General features: G+C 38.9%; 1 protein-coding gene and 1 long non-coding RNA gene across 2 annotated transcripts in view; one reads left to right on the top strand and one right to left on the bottom strand.

Annotated features, from left to right (window-relative positions):
* The window catches only part of LOC149117105 (uncharacterized), a 256,173-nt gene that overhangs the window by 84,408 nt on the left and 154,909 nt on the right, over positions 1-16,856 (top strand). The gene's annotated exons all lie outside the window — the stretch shown is intronic.
* LOC110061622 (uncharacterized) lies at positions 3,719-6,179 on the bottom strand. Its single transcript, XM_020768456.2, has one exon. The coding sequence runs from the start codon at positions 5,268-5,270 to the stop codon at positions 4,443-4,445; it is 828 nt and encodes a 275-aa protein (XP_020624115.2). The 5' UTR covers positions 5,271-6,179; the 3' UTR covers positions 3,719-4,442.

Below are 16,856 nucleotides of genomic sequence, written 5' to 3' on the forward strand. Positions count from 1 at the left end.
CTGTCAAAACATATATTCTCTTGTAGTTACTGTTTCGTAAATGACGCTATCAAACAGATATTTGCTGTAGTGTATAAAAAGTTTCCTGAATAAACTTTGAATGTCTGCTATCAGAGATTTTTTTGTAGTTACTGTTTCCTTCTCTTTTTTGTGGTGTATTGGGTCATAATAGTCACGCTTCTGGGATTGGAATAATCTCTTTTGGAAAGTTACACTGGACACCCAGAACAAAATGGAGCGGGTTGAGGTGATGTAAGTGCGCCTTGCCACTTTTCCTTTAAGTGTGAGGCCAGGGTCTAAGGCTGTACTTCACATGAGCCAAACCCAATTCAACCAATTAGGCTCATGTGAAGTTCGGCATTTGACCCAATTAAGTTGGACTGATTTTATTTGGAGCGGCTGAGGTGTTCTTGAAGCCTAACCAGCTGTGAATAACACCTGAAGACCAACTTTGGGTTAAACACCAATCTCCACGAGTCAAACCAAATGCATGATTAAAGGTCTGAAGGCACTGGCATTTTGACTTTACCTTGAAGGACCACTGACCAACAAGACCGCTTTTGTTATTTGTTTGGTGTAGCAGTTTTGTTCGACTGAATTAAGTCCGACGTTTGACTTAAACAGGCGTTCTTTTAGTTATTTGAGTTGACCCAAACTGTCATGAGGCTCAGCTCATGTGAAGTACAGCGTTTGACCCGGGCCAGAGAGGAATAATTTAGTGACTACTCACTTTTATCATAACAAACAAAACAATACCAAAAACTGATGACCACATGAAAATTTTGTTGTTGTTGTGATTACTTAGTGATGAAAAAATTATCACAGACGAGGGCACTAGTAACTAGGTTCGGCTCATGTGAAGTACGGCATTTGACCTGGGCCTGAGAGAAATTATTTAGTGACTACTTGCTTTTATAATAACAAAACAAAACAATACATGCATCAGGAATTCTGGACTTCCTGTTGGATCGCACAGCATTATGGGTAGGCGGGCTCAGAAAAGTGGGCATCAACTTGCAGCTTGCAGCTCTGCCTTATTGGATTACATTGAGTGGCTTGGCTTCAGTGACCTTTCATGCAAAGGAACCCTCCTTTTGAGCTGAATTACAGCTGGGCTGAGACAAGTAGGCATCAAATCCTTGTTTGGTCGCCATCTCTGCTCGTTTGAAGTTGTTTCGCTTGATTTATTACCCTTTGCATTCACAATCGAATCAAGACGAGAGTACAGAAACTCCAGTGACAAGGTCAAAACAGGTAAGGAGTCGTATTTCTGTTATGTTTTGTTTTTATCTCCTAACTAAATAAATGGATAGAACTCGGAGCTGAAGTGAAGCTCTAATAGGTGAATACGTTTTAACTTTTTATCTATATTGTTCTAATGTAGGTGTGATATGAGTCGTGAAGAGCTGCCTTTTGAGGTTATCCAGGCATGGAAACCTGAGCAACTGAAAGAGTTCTGTCGGAAGCAGGACTTAAAGGTTTCAGGACCCAAAGCTGAACTTGTAGCCTGCATATTTGCCGCAGCAGAAATGGGCATTGCCATCAAGCCAACTGCTCAGGAACGAATTACTACCCAAAAAAAACAGAAGGCAAAACTACTCATAATACCAAACGGGACCTCAGTTCCAGATCCTTTGACACTGAAATATGGTTGGGTGACAGGAAAGCAAGAGTATGTCTTCTTGGTCGTCAATATATCTGAGTGATATAACATTGTTTTTGATGAGTGATCATCCAGGGAAGGATGTTGAGTTTCACAAATGAGTCCTAAATGAATACAAAGAAGGGAAGGTGTATCGTTTGCTTGACCCTGGCTGGTTGAAAGAGATATCATATCAGAAAATCACGGATGACTTGGAATATTGCTTTTTAAAAGCAAATTGCACTCATTCCATGAAAATATCAGATACACTGCATTCTACATGGATTTCTGCGAACAAGAATAATGGCTCTAAAGTCAATGCTTACTGTACATGTTTTGCTAGGTTTGTATTACCAAGATAGATGAAAGGGAGCTTGTAGGGTCAAACCCCATTTTTCATATTATTTCAGTTTCATGTTACCGATGTGATGGTGCTATATGGTGGTAGGGACTCAACCATGGAATTAAAAAGGGTACAAGCTCATAGAAACTAGGAGAGAGTCATGCTATAGTATAAACCAACTAGTGGTCTATTAGAAATCCTTCATTCTGATTGAGTGAGAAACTAATGGCCTATTAATGATAGACTGTGCCTGGCAAAACCACCTGCTTTCTTGCAATTTGATATTTTTCAACACAAAATAATGGTATCCACACTCACAAAACAGATTAACTAGTTGGTCTATACTAAAACAATTAGAACTTGCATCTTTGTGTGGTATTGGCCTCCGGCCCTGTGGTGCATTTATCACATAGCACGTTCAGACTTGTGGTCTAATTATTAAATAGGGAGATGAATTGCAAAAAACTAGGAGCAGGGCAATGATTCTTGAGCCCCCAACAGTGTTGAGGTTTTTAGTTGCTACATGATTGTTTTCATTCCGTTTTTTTATAATTTCAGATCGAGCAGCTCTTGCATTCACATCACAGCATTGCTGTTTAGAGTTGAGGCTGCTAATAGGAGTGGAATGACTAACCCACCTTGTACATCAAGACAATGTGTGTGAAATGTCCATTCAGAAAAGACAGCACGCATAGTCTCTATCAGCCGGTAGAAAAAAAGAGGGCTCTTGATGACAATTAGAGAAGTTTGTACGAGAATTTAAAGGATGCATTTCAAGACTCCTGTTTTGTGTTGATGGGTCAAGCTAAATGCACAGCAGAGCCACTGCAGCCAATATCTACTCCTAGAGAAAGTACCATACTCTCCAGTGATGAAATTGATGCTATTGAGAAAATAACTGTTGGCCAGGCTGATAATGAGACATGGCACCAGCAAAGGGAGGGCAGAATAACTGCCTCAAACTTTCACAGAGTGAAAGCCAGTGAAGAAAATAGTGCTGATAAATTTGTTGATAGCTTATTGGAAAAAGCTAAACCACCAACAAATTTACCAGCACTTAAATATGGCAGAGATATGGATCCTATTGCAGTTGAGGAATTCATCAAATACTTCAAAAAACATCACAAGGATGTTAGGTATATAGAATGTGGTATCTTTATTGATAGCGAGGTGCGGTGGCCTCGTGGTTAGTGTGCTCGTCTCCGGATCGAGCGGTCCGGGTTCAAGCCTTGGCCGGGAACATTGCGTTGTGTTCTTGGGCAAGACGCTTTACTGTCACAGTGCCTCTCAGGTGTATGAATGGGTACCGGCAAACTTAATGCTGGGGGTAACCCTGTGATAGACTAGCATCCCATCCAGGGGGGAGTAGAAATACTCCTAGTCGCTTCATGCTACAGAAACTGGGATAAGCTCCAGCCTGATGGGCCACTTGGCTTGTATACAGACTTTACCTTTTTTGTATCTTTATTGATAAAACTAAACAGTACTTGGGAGCATCCCCAGACTGACTGATAGAGTGCTCTTGTTGTGGGGAAGCGGTAGTAGAGATCAAGAACCCTTTTAGCATTGTCAATGAAATTCCCCCAGCACATAATCTGTCATACTTATGTATGTGTAATGCACAAGTAACTTTAAAGCAGCAGCATCAGTATTTTGCACAAGTCTAGGGTGAGATGGCCACAACAAAGAGCCCATTGTGCTATTTCTTTGTATACACACAAAAGGGCTATCACTTGGAAACAATCAGATTTAATGCCACATACTGGTGTAGACTTGAAGAAAATCTAACCTGGTTTTATAGTAATTGTCTTTCACCAGCCCTGAAACTACTGCAAAAATAAATTGTTTAAAAAAATTACCTAGAAAATGGATCTGACTGAGAAAATTTTATAAACAGGTAATCATATTTGCATGGAGCCTGCATAATATAATTGAACAATTACATGTATTATTGTACAGTCAATGCTTTATTTGATCCTTGATATCTAATGTCAAAAGTAGAAAACATTTATCAAGTTGTTAATTAAAAAAATTGCTTCCTACATTAATTACACTGGTCTCATTAGACATCAACATAAATTTTATTACTGGGGTAGCCAGGGTTTGGTCCAAAGGGGCTCAAAGGGGGTGCAAGGCTAGAAAGGGAGGGGCCCGAGCTTTTTCTGAACTTGATTGTCCCATATATTTACTATATATTACTTTTCAGAAAAGTGGGCCAGGCCCTTTGTTCCTCCCCTTCTAAGCCCCTGATTATGTGTATTTGTGGTGATGTCATCCTATCAGTGCAAGGAAATCAGTTTCACTTAACCTGTGAACATACTATTGATATCTTGAATTATGTTATTCCAGAAGAGGCAGAAAAAGTCATTACCCAAACCATGGAGGCAACTATTTGTCAAACGATCTCCCGACCCCTTTCCAAATGAAAAGTGTGGTGTTTCTATGAATGTTTATCTCCTAAAAAACAGGCAGCAAACAGAACCCCCCCTGGAATTTCCAATTTCCCTCCATGGTGGGGTTATGGATTTTCTCGTGAATTACACATTTTACTCTATATCTTGAGCCCCCAAAAACACGTTTCTTGCAAAGAGGCTTGTACAAATTGCAAAATGCAGCACAGACAATGATGTTATCAAGATTACCAATAAGAGAGATAGGCAGTTTGTTCTTGATTATACAGAATGTTTTCAGCTGCCTGATGGCCTGTTGTACAAAAATGCGTAGATTAGCTATTGTCTTAGTTTTCTGTACATCACCCTTCGTGGACTGTTCTTGTCCATGTTTCCCTGGTGGAATAAAAAGGTCAGCTTTGTGAAGCAAAAGATCCTCTGCAATAGTGAATCCACGATCTGCCATTACTACATCATATGGCTCAAGGATGTTGTAAAACTCTGATTCCCTTGTCAAATGGACATCCGAGGTGCACCCACCCCATGCCTCTGAGATGAGGTCGAAGGCCCCATTTGGGGGGATTGAAACTAGGATTTTTGCAGTATTGTGATGCTTGTAATTTGACCACGCTGATGCTCTGATTACAGGGTTGCTTGGGGTCTGTATAAAAATTTCAGTGCAGTCTATTGTATTGTGTACCTTGCAGTATCCTGGTTTTTTGAACTTCTTTGGCAGTGCTTTCTTTACAACTTCCATGCTAGGATTGTACATTAGGCACTTCAGTTCACTAGCCAAAATTGTGACCCATGTGTTGAAAATAGTTGATACAGTACTGCATGAAATGCCAAATCTTTGTGTAAGGTCTGCATTAGTGGATCCCAAATGGAGTTTCATTAGTGTTAAAAGAAACTTGTCTTTTGAGAAAGAGCCTGTTTTGGTCCAAATTTTTTTTGGTGATTTTCTCAAGTTCCTGCCTTTTCTGGATGTTTTCTTAGGGCCACTCCAATATCTCACTTTTTATAGATCCTTTCACAGAGTCAAATAATTTGTGAAAAGCAGGCTTTGATTCAGTCCCTTATCCTGTTTGGCCACAAGTTGAACTTCCAGCAACTTCACTTTTTCACTTAGCTCCTGTATTTTCTCTGAAAGTTCCATGATTTTTCATCGTTGTCTTGCCTGCTTTTCAAGTAAGATGTGTTCACACAAAAATTCAAATTTTCATTAATTTCACACCAGCCATAGACATAGCAATGGTCATGAATTATGGATGCTCTGTCTTTGTCAAAACAATCACTGATAGAGGTAGAGGACTCAGGGACCAGTAGCTCAACAGCATCACAAGCCAGGTTGTCGGCTGAGTGGTCAAGAACAGGTACTGGTATTTCATCGCTTCATGTATCTAGCTTAGCTCTTTTCTGGATCTTACTACAAGAGAGTTATCCTGTGGCATTGGTGGTGGGTGTTTGTAGGCTCTCGTTTTCTTGTTGTGACCAAGTTGCAAAGTTGGGTCTGGGTTTTCAGCAGTTGGTTCACCATCAATAAAGTGTAGATTACAAACTCTTGAATCCTTGTTAGGCATCCAAAGAATCCCACTCAAACTGTTCCTGCTTATATTTTTGGCCCGTTGTAATCAGCGTTCTGGGTTCTTCTTTTCTGCCGGGAACAGAAATAATTTGAAGGGTGGCTGGCAGTCAAATATGCTTGAGCCACTGTTACAACCATGCAGCTCACAGGTCGTAGCAGCCCATTTCCCTAGCCTTTGTCCACTGTTAGGACAGCCTATGACAACACAATTTCGGTGGCCAAATCCCATGGACAGTATCTACATTAAAATAAAAGAAATATGGCACAAGTCTGAGCATAAAATAAGCAAAAATCATACTCATAGCATCTCAAATTGACTACACCCTGCAGCCTAAAATCGTCAGAAAGATGTTACCAAAAAGTAATGAAACAATATCTTACTCTTAAAATACATTTGATTTGGTTTTCCTATATTCCTGCACATGTAATTTGGCTCAAAAGGAAGATTTCTTTGCATGAAAGGTCACTGAAGCCAAGCCACTCGATGTAATCCAATATGGCAGAGTTGCAAGTTGATGCCCACTTTTCTGAGCCCACCTACCCACAATGCCATGCGATCCAACAGGAAGTCCAGAACTCCTGATGCATGTATACCAAAAACCAACAAGTGCATGAAAAATTTTTTCCTGTTATTGCGATTACTTCATGATGAAAAAATTATCACAGACAACGGCACTAGTTGTAACTAGCCCAGTTTAATGATCTCTGAACGAGGTATGAAGACTGCCACATGATAATGGGTATCATGTGGCGAGCTTCATACCTTGTTTGGAAAGCTCCGCTGTTGCAATTGTCGCAACTTGGAGTTAAAATTTCAATGATTTATGTCTCCCCTGCCCTTAGTAAAAGGAGCTTTGATATTTGCACGTCAACACCGCCTTTCTGGTAGCAGTAGCTTTGCTGACAGCTAGAGCCGTGAATTTTGACACATAATGCTTAGAAAGTATTAATTCACCACTGGAGTTTGATTTAAATATGAAAGGAATGTGGGGTTGCGAACCCCTCCTTCAGGTACTTCCAGACAGACCCCAATGTGTCTTGTCATGGTATCTAAGTGAAGTTTTCCAAAGTATTGAGGAAAGAAAAAGCTAAACAATTGAGGCAAATTTATCTTAAATCAAGCTCAAAAACTTTTCAAAAAGCGATTTCACCATTAAGCTAGCTCACGCAGTGACTCACAAATCCACTACTTTGAATGATTAAAAACAGTTACCTGCCTTCATTGCCTTCATAAAGCTCACTTTTACATTGTTTCTCACAGAGATGATCTACTGTGCAGTGAAAGTTGTATAAATTGTGCCAATGGCAATAAGTAAAAAATTAGCTGTGATTCTTGCTATAAAGTCCTGTTGAAATTTGAAGCGTATGCGGGAAATGCATTTTAGTGCTGCGTTGTCATGGCAGTTTTCAACTAATCACACAAGGCAAAAGTGAGATGACATTACTGTCAAATAATGTCATCTCTTTTGTAAGCAAAACTTTGTGCACATTGTGATACTCCAAGAGAAGATTGTGCAAGGATTATCTCAGAAGAAAAGTAAAAATGTGCCAGGGGATAATTCATGCCCGAATTTTGCCTTTGTAAGAACCCCCTCCCCCTCCCCAAGCAGTCCAATCCTAAAGTGGTCAACTTAAAAAAAACACTTGACCTCAATGAGCTCTTAACATGAGCCCACATGATGGTCTCGTGAGACTGGTCAGCAGATACCTTGTTTTGACATCTATCAATTGACTATAACATGGATGTCCAATAGCAAAGATGTAGCTATGGTTATGTTGCTACTTTTCTTAAGGTATGGGGCTCGATTAATGGACATGCTTTGCAAGTGTCGTACAGATGTACGTACGAGTGAACAAATGTCCAGACAATCATGTGACAACCAAATTTTTTTAGCTTGATGGGTTACCAAATTTTCTAAGGTATGGAGCTCAACTTGCAGACCTTCAGCGGACAGGAGCTCCGCTAATATAAAATCAGTTGATGCATACTGCATCATATTGCTGGAAAGTCTGGAGCAGCTGTTGAATGATGAATCTATTTTAGAAGTTTGTACTTTACGTGTTTTGAACTTGATAAATTAACAGAGAAAGTTGTTAGATCTCAGTGCTTAGAACCTGCTTTTGTTTAGCAAGTGAGTGCCTTGCAAGTAAGCCACCTGTTTCATGGGCTGGGTTTCAACTTTTATATCGGGTTGCTAAAGAATTGTATTAAATTACATAAATAAAACAACATTTGTGCATAAAATGATGTACCAACCATGAGAATTTTGTTATTGATTATTCTTCATTTATTACCTCCGTTTTGAAATCACTGATTATCATTGCAATCTGATTGGCTCTCAACAATGCGATTTATTCACAAGTCGCACTATCTTTTGCTCTAAATCGCATCTTTTTCTCAGCCAATGAAAATGGGAAAGTAAAACAAATCAACCAATCAGATTCCAAGGTTAGTTGAAAGTAATCAATAAAATTGCCAGAAAATGGAAGACGAAAAAGCTACTTTGGCAAATTTTGCAACTTTTATTGCCAAAACTTTTTTCAAAACAATTGATGAATTTATTTAATTACAGTTTTTGAATGATGATGATGAGCTCCTTCAGGCTACTTTAAGGGGAAGTTTCCAATCATGAGTATCCATTTCGACAAAATAATAGTTTTGCAATTTTTTTCTGCAACATCTGCTCAAGATCCATGTGACACTGAGTCCAGCAAATTAGACAAACAAACAAAAACCACACAACAACAAATCCAAAGCTATCCCAAGAAAGTAAATGTTCCACATTTTGAGTAGTTTCAAACGAAGTAACACAAGAGCTCAACTCTGACGTTGTGAATAGTCAAAATATGCCCTGCTCCACAAAATAGTGAATGAAAGTCTTCTGAAGCTGGTGCCAGGCCTGCCATCTTGAAAATGGCACCACAAGAACTTGATAAGGTCCTGAGTATAAAGTTCTAAATTTCTGGTCAGCTGCGCAATGTCATCTGTGAAACAGGAGGCCATGTATGTGACTCTCCCTTAGAAGACTGCAATGAAGCAGACAAGAATCAAAGGATAGAATGGTCTCACATTATCAGTGGATATAAAGAAGTGCAAAACGAAAAAGTCTCCAACTAAACCAGTGCAAATGAAGCCTCAAATCAAGTGCTTGCAGTCCAAAGCCAACAAGCACCACTGGTTCCTATTCATCATGTCTAACAAGAAGGCCAAATACAGCAGGGAATGGGCTTCAATCCTGGTTTTCAGCCAGCTGAATTTTTGGGATTTCCACCAAGTTTTCCTGTGCAGTTTCCTTACAGCATGGCAGCCTTCACTTCTTCTGGTAGCCCCATTTCATCACTGAATTATACAGGTTGCACGCTCTATTTCCACTCCTAGAGAAGAAACCAGAACCACAAAAGAAACAAAGGGCTCACATCATTGAGTCAGATGAAGATTGAACTTTCAAGTGCACTGTTTTGGCTATGACTTGAGAAAAGGACACGTAAGTCTTTCCGTTTTCCAAAATGAGATATAAATGTGTTTCCAGCTACTGGTTCAATAAAATATTGTTACTGAACAAAATCTTGTAGTTCTTGTATTTAGGCTATTAAATTGTGCGATTTCAAAATGGATGTATTAAAGTGGCAATTGAACTATCTTTGTCGTGCAATTTTGGTCTGAGATCATACTCGTGATTTCAAATCAAACTCATGCTGCACGCTAGTTCAATTTACAAATCACACATATGATTTCAGACCAAATTGCACTCCACTCAGTTCAATTAGCATAATTAATCAAAGTGAAATCATCATCAAATAATCATCATTAACCTATCAAACATGTTACTTTCTGCAGTGGTAAATTTTGTATTTTAATTCCTTTGTTTCATTTCACTGTACAATTCTTTCACAAGATGCAAAAAAGTGCGATAGGTGTAGCTTATTTGATTATGGTGATTTTTATTTCTTTTTCCACACATAAGAAATTATGGTCTTCTTAGTGATTACTGTGATGGATCACATTTTCAGACTACATCCACTTTTCTCATATAATCCTGAAGCCTTGCAATTGATCCTGTATTTTGACGAATTTGAAGTATGCAGTCCTCTTGGATCAAGGGCCAATAAGCACAAGATTGGTTTGTTTATATAATAGTTGTTGGTCCCTGAACCCACACTGCCTCATGAACAGGGGATAGTTCCAAGATTGTATATATGTTATAAAAATATGTACAATTTTGGAGCTCTACAATTCCAGCAATTCCTACCACATACAATCTTAATATTGGTTATTGAATAGAAAATAATTCATGTGTTTATAATTAACACTCAAAATAAGGTGATTATTGCATAACTTGTAAACACTTTATTTGCTCACAAATAAAATTTTATGCGACAATTGAACCATGTATTTACATAATGATTTTACCCAGTGCATGAGGAGAGGTTGGGAGCTTGGTACCAAGGATAGTGTTATGAATTTTGAATCTGCAATAATGCACAAAAATAATGTTGTATTCATGAATGTTTCCATAATGAATGTCATGTTTGTGATTTCATTGACACACAAACCTTTTATTGAACTGAACTTGTTTCCTCTTGGTTGATGCTGTCACGGCATATGCTGAACATTTTGGTCTATTTTGTATAGAGCACTCTCAGGATAAGTGAAACAATTTATTCATTGTTTATCTGTTCATATATGTAATAATATGTGTATATTTATATAATCATATTCTATAGTGTACATGGCATCAGTCCAAATCAGGGCAACCCTAAAACACAGAATCCGGAAACCGGAATCCGGAACTGGAAAACAGAATCCTGAATGCGGAGTCCAGACATTATGAATGACGATAGAAATAATTCGGGGTGGCGAATGGTAAATGTGAAACTTTGCAAGACAGCTAGACAAGCATTTTCCCTTGCGAGCCCAACACATTTTGACTTTTTTAGATTGCGAGACCGGGACTTCAAAGCGCTTTGAGTGCGAGCGTGAAATGTTCAGACTCTTAAAATTCGAGACCCAGATTCAGTTGAGAGCTAGAATGAGCTTGTACAGCCTTAAGCCAGCTTCTTGGAACTGACTGGAACTGGGAATTCAATTATAACACACTAGATTATGATATCCTAGAGAAAAATAACTGTTTTTCTGGCGCTAAAACGGACATTGCGGTAGGTTTTGTACCTTTTTGTGGAATTAAGACAATTTAGGACAAGTTAGGATTCAATTTTTCTCAGAAAATTTGTAAGTTGCTTTATAGAAATTCAATATCAGGTGAAGCCAGAAGACGTCATTTATAAAAACAGCTAAAGGAATGAATTGGGATTTCAAGAACCTTAGCCTTGCAAAAAATCTGGACTCCGAGAAAGCTTTGTAGGAAAATCGAGACTGCGAGATGCACATAACTGCTAAAAAATGAGACTGTGAGACTCATGAAATTCGACTAAAATTTTACGAGACATAGAGTTTTTGAAGGACCATTTGCCATGCCTATAATTCACTTTAGCAATGTCTAATAAATAAATATAGGGAAAACTATTTTGTTGTTTCTTATTTTCTTTGCTTTACTTCAATCACCAATTGAAATTGTTAAAACGTTCTTGACTAGTCCTGAACAACCCTTAGCTGGCCCAGTTGTTCAAAAGCTGGATAAAGCTATCCATTAGGTAAATCACTATCCAGTCATGGTTAGTGATTGAGTTACCCATAGCCTGCGAGCAGGCTCTAGTATCTCTCTCTAGTGTCTGAGCAGGCTCTAGTGTCTAGTGCCTTTCTCCACTGGCATGTGAGTGAGTGCCTTTTTGCAGCTTTGCAACTCGCGCCCCCGGCCTAAATATGGGAGCCTTCTTGCTGGCATGCAGGCTAAGTTACCCATCTTTTGTTCAACCTGGCTCTGGTGAGAGGGCAGTTCTTGTCCAGATCAAATTGCTCTGAGAAGGCTAGTGAGTAGCACAATAGCAACAAGCTATTGCGGTGAGATTCTGGCAGTCATTTAGCATCTTTTAACAACGTGTGGTCTGATGCGTTTGCAAGTGAGAAGCCTATAGATGTAAGTGTGCAACATTCTATAAATTGTTTTAATATGATGCCTGGCAAGAATATGTAGTGCTGATTTGTCACAGTATCAGTGTGGAAATAGTGTTGATCTGGAATTAGTCTCATATCTCTTGGGAAAAACAAATTTATTTAGATGAGCCAGGCCAGTCTTTGGACATTGAAAGTGGGGCGTGACCATCAATGTACAGGGGGCTGCCACCGACAGAGACCCTGTTCTCTATGACATTTTCTACCTTGTCCAGTATCTATTCTGGATTCCGGCTTCCTGGTTTTAGGGTTGCCCTCCAAATCATGTTTGTTGTATGTTCTGATGTTTCAGACAACAGCCGATAAAGCTAGTGCCTGTACTCACTACAATTTAAAAAAAATCGCCATAGACAAATTATAGACCAATGAACCAAGAACTAGCTGAAATAAAAATAGGAAATCACGTGTCTAATTCGTGAGAAAAAGACTAAATTTAATAAGTAATTATGTAAACAAACCCTGGCCATGCCATTTTATTTGGTGTATTTTATTTGTTTGCTTAGCCAGCCAGGCATTGGTATGTTTGTAAAAGAAAATAGAGGACTGCTGTCAGTACAGTCCAAAATCATCGTCCATAAAATACTGTAAATAAAACCCCTCTTGACCAGTTACCTCTATTAAGCATTTGCGGTCACTTGGTCATTCTGATAGGGGTTTCTCTATTGTCTTCACCCCTATTAAGCAGCTACCCAAAATTTAAAAAATTTGTTTTGCAAAGGGCAATGGCAGATGAGAGTCTGAAGTTGAAGGTGATGAGTGATAATTCAAACACACGTCTATAATGATTTTCTTGAATTGACTCTGTGTTCACCAAAAAAATTATAACCCGATGGTGAAAAATATCCAAGGTACACCAACCTCTATTAAGCAGCCAACCCCTATTAAGCAGTCTCGCCACCCATTTCCCCAAGGGTAGCCCACTGTATTATATGCTACATATGTAAACCAAAAATAATTGCACAGCGCGAAAAGACCTAGATACGAGTTTAGTGTTACAGTATTATGGAGGGCATGTAGGTAGCAGTGGTCAAGTAAAAGGTGACAACAGGGGCAATGGTAAACTATTCATTCTTTTCATTTCTTAATTTAATCTCTTTCTACTCAACAAGATTGTGTGCTCCCAGTGGTTCCAAGCCTTTCGGAGCCTTATGTATTAGAATAGAAATTGTCCTACCCCTACCCCCTAAAATCGGATGAAAGCATTGCATGATGAAGAAACAAGAAACCGCTGCAAGCAAGAATTCAAGCAGCGATAGATCAAACCATAATGATCAAACGTAATATTTCGGTGTAGTGCAAAGCAAGCAACTATCTACAAATGACTTAACCGTTCTTGACTTAGATGTAGTAGTGATCATGTGTCAAAAGAGGGTCACAGATTCTTGGTATTCGACTGTTAAATAAGTTGACAGTTGGCGATGTACAGCAGATGTTATGTAAACAAAAGCAAACTTCTGCTTTATGTGTGATGAATGGTGAGAGAAACATGTCAAATCGGCTTTTACAGCAAATAAGGTTAGAGCATTTTGAAATTATCAGCCGTGTCTATTTCAACTTAATATAGGTCAAGTCATGTGGCGCATTCTAAAATAAACGAGTAACCTGTAAATTGAAATTTGACGACAGATGGTCAAATCTTTGCTTTTTTGATGTACTTTAAAAAGATCTCACGTTGCTCACAATCATTTGGCCAAAGAAATGTTTACAGGAATCTGTAGACCATCCTTCTACAATTCAACCAGCAGAAGCTTAATCCATTTGAAGGTTTTGCACATGGTGAAAATTAATTCTATTCATGAAGTACTTTTAAGTAAATGAAATACAAGTCTTCAAAATTTAATTATTTTGCTCCTAAAAAGACAATGCAACATTCTTTAAAATCAACCCAGTACATATTTAAACATTGCACAAAAATATTTGAGTGTTTTAAAGATGGAAGAATGATGTGGTTTTGAATGCGACGCTCTCAAACTGTTTTAATAAAATGGTGCATCAAATGACGATTTTACCGGAACTTGGTAATTTTCATATTTCTTTGAAATAAAAGGATATCTTGCCAAAAAAACTATCCAGTAGTTTTTGTCATGCCCTAGCCTATCTACCATAAAAATATGATTTTCGACCCTTGCCGAGTTATTTTTGATATTTATGGACAGGGACTCTTAAAAGTTTTGAAATCAGTTTAACCATTTGGCATGATCAGCCTACCAAACCTGAATTTTGTATATCTCTGTTGTTATTGTGAATTACTTATATGGGCTGTCCATCTGTAAATCGGCATCAATGTGAATAAACATAGGATTGACATGTTGTAAAACATTGAGTGTTTGGGTGGATTTAAGCTAAATTCATATATTCGAGCATATTTGATTTCAATTTCCGTTATCATATCATCCTGTAGTTATTCTCTCGTTTGTGCTTTGATGTCATTAGCTGTGCCCCCTTACACTTTTTTATTCTTTGTGTTCTCAATGTTCCCAACCAGATGATGTTGGAGTGGTTTTTATGGCAAGAGAGGGACAAGCATTTTGTACTGAGTTTGATTTCAATGCCTGTTATAGTCTGCCATTATGTCAACACTGTGATGCATGTACAGTACTGTGCAAAAAGAATGCAAACGAAATTCGCTACTTTTCGCGACTTTTCAGTGCTTTTCGATGAAATTTAAAGAAATTTCAAGTGAAACGATTTTTCGTACGAAGTTCGACGAATTTTCGAAAGGTCTATTGTTTTAATCAAAACGATAATTCGGGCTCTTCTTCGCAAGACCGTGCGAATATTCACGCGAAATATCGTTGAGAGTAACGAACTTTCGAGAGAAAGAGTTCGCAGCACGGCGAAAAGTCGCACGAAAATTCGCTCTATGAACAATGTTCAAAAACAGATGTAAACATCCCTCTGTATTTAAAAATTCAAACTTACCCAGTTCATTAACTCTCCTGAGACTTCATCTCCATGCTCACAGTGTGATGCAAATGGTCACGTAAACATGGCAACCATTGTTTATATCCATACATTCAAAGATCGATTGTCAGTTACTCCTGAGCAATCATGTCCACCATATCAAACTACACGCGTACTCGAATTGAGTCTCTTTATCGACAAAATCTTCATCCAGTGGAGATGTTTAAGGTGTTAAAAGGAGAAGATTTGAAAGTCAGTTTTGCAATGGTCACGCGTATAATCAAGAAACTGAAACTCACGGGATCCACGAAGAAAGGAACGAGTACTGGAAGACCCAGAAAGTTAAATGCTGAAGCCAGAGCATTTATAGAAGATCAGATGCAGAAGGATGATGAAACCAGCCGCGCGATCCAAAAGAAGTTAGCCAGACGTGGAGTCGTGGTCCATCCATCAACAGTGCGGAGATCCCAAAAACAGCAGGGCTGGACTCTTCAACGAACGAGATACTGTCAGCTGATTAGAGATGTGAACAAAGTCAAACGCTTAGAGTTCACCCAGAAAGTTTTAGAGACCGGCGATACTTTTGACAACGTCATTTTTACTGATGAATGCTCAGTCTCCCTTGAACAATTTTGCCGTACATGTTACAGGAAAGTCGGCGAACCTGCAAGAAGAAAGCCTGAACCGAAGCACCCGCTGAAATTACACGTTTGGGCTGGAATAAGCAGACAAGGTGGGACGAAAATTTGCATCTTCGAAGGCATCATGGCCGCTGACCTTTACTGCGATATCCTTAAAAGCCATCTGGTGCCTTTCATCAACGTGCAGCTCCCGGATCACCGCTTCATGCAGGACAATGACCCTAAGCACACATTTGTTTAACTTTGTATGTTTTCCCCTGATGGGTGAATTTTTTACATGCACCAGTTTTTGACCAGTATACTGATTTGGTCATCAGCTTTTTTCCAACCAGAGGTTGTTGGAATTGTTTTACGGCATATTGTTATCAGCGACATATGTAGTTTGCCAAGCCATCCCTGCCATAGTTAATGTCTGTGAGAATGTTCTACAGTTATCGCAATAAAAACACACAATACCAGCATTTTCTCTGATTACTTATCTACTGTTCATATTAAGCCAGAGCTAAAACTGAATTCAAATGAACTGACAACAGCAATGTTCAAGTGATGCCATATCTGTTGACCTGTTTCTTTTTCTGTTTTGTTTTGTAGATTAAAATGGGTTTCTATTCTTGGAACTAAATACAAAACTGGCTGCACATTACAAATTGACATAGATCAGTATGACAATCCAGTTTTTGGACAAGTACTGAAAATTTGCATTGTAGATGGAAACTTTAGCGACATTTGTTTTGTTGTCTCAAACTCAGTGCCACCGAGTTTGGGAGCCATTACCAAAGTTTTGAGGTGCAAACCATACTTGCTAGATGGAAACTATAAATCCTTTCATCCAAGACAGTGAAGTACCTTTTACCTCGTAGGCCTGAGATGACATCTTCAAAAGTAGAGATCTGGAAGTATTCTCCTTATATAGTCAAGTCCTCAGGGTCCAAACATAGGCACAGGCTGCCATCTTTCTTTTCAACAATTACAAGATTGTTAACCCAGTCAGCTGGTTTGTCAACCTTGGCCATGATCCCGTCTTGCTCCATTTCAAAGAGCTCTTCTTTCAAACAATTGGGCAGGGCATGGGAAACTCTACTGGGTGCGTGTATCAGGCTCCACATCGTCAATAGTGATATGATAGCAGTCAAACCTGCCAAGACCAACAAACACATCGTTATACTCTTCTAGGACATCTTGTTACATGAGGTGATTGGGGTGAATAACTTTGAGAGAATAACTGAGCACTCTTCTTGGTTTGGTGGGTTAGGAGCCCAGTTTTCCACATTGTTGCAGACC

The sequence above is a fragment of the Orbicella faveolata genome, unplaced genomic scaffold, assembly GCF_042242905.1.
Source record: "Orbicella faveolata isolate gen_17 unplaced genomic scaffold, um_ofav_v1 contig_12, whole genome shotgun sequence".
Lineage (NCBI taxonomy): Eukaryota > Metazoa > Cnidaria > Anthozoa > Scleractinia > Merulinidae > Orbicella > Orbicella faveolata.

What these genes read in the sequence shown, in the direction of transcription:
- LOC110061622 (XM_020768456.2), bottom strand. Translation starts at nt 5,270, where the DNA reads ATGAAACTCCATTTGGGATCCACTAATGCAGACCTTACACAAAGATTT.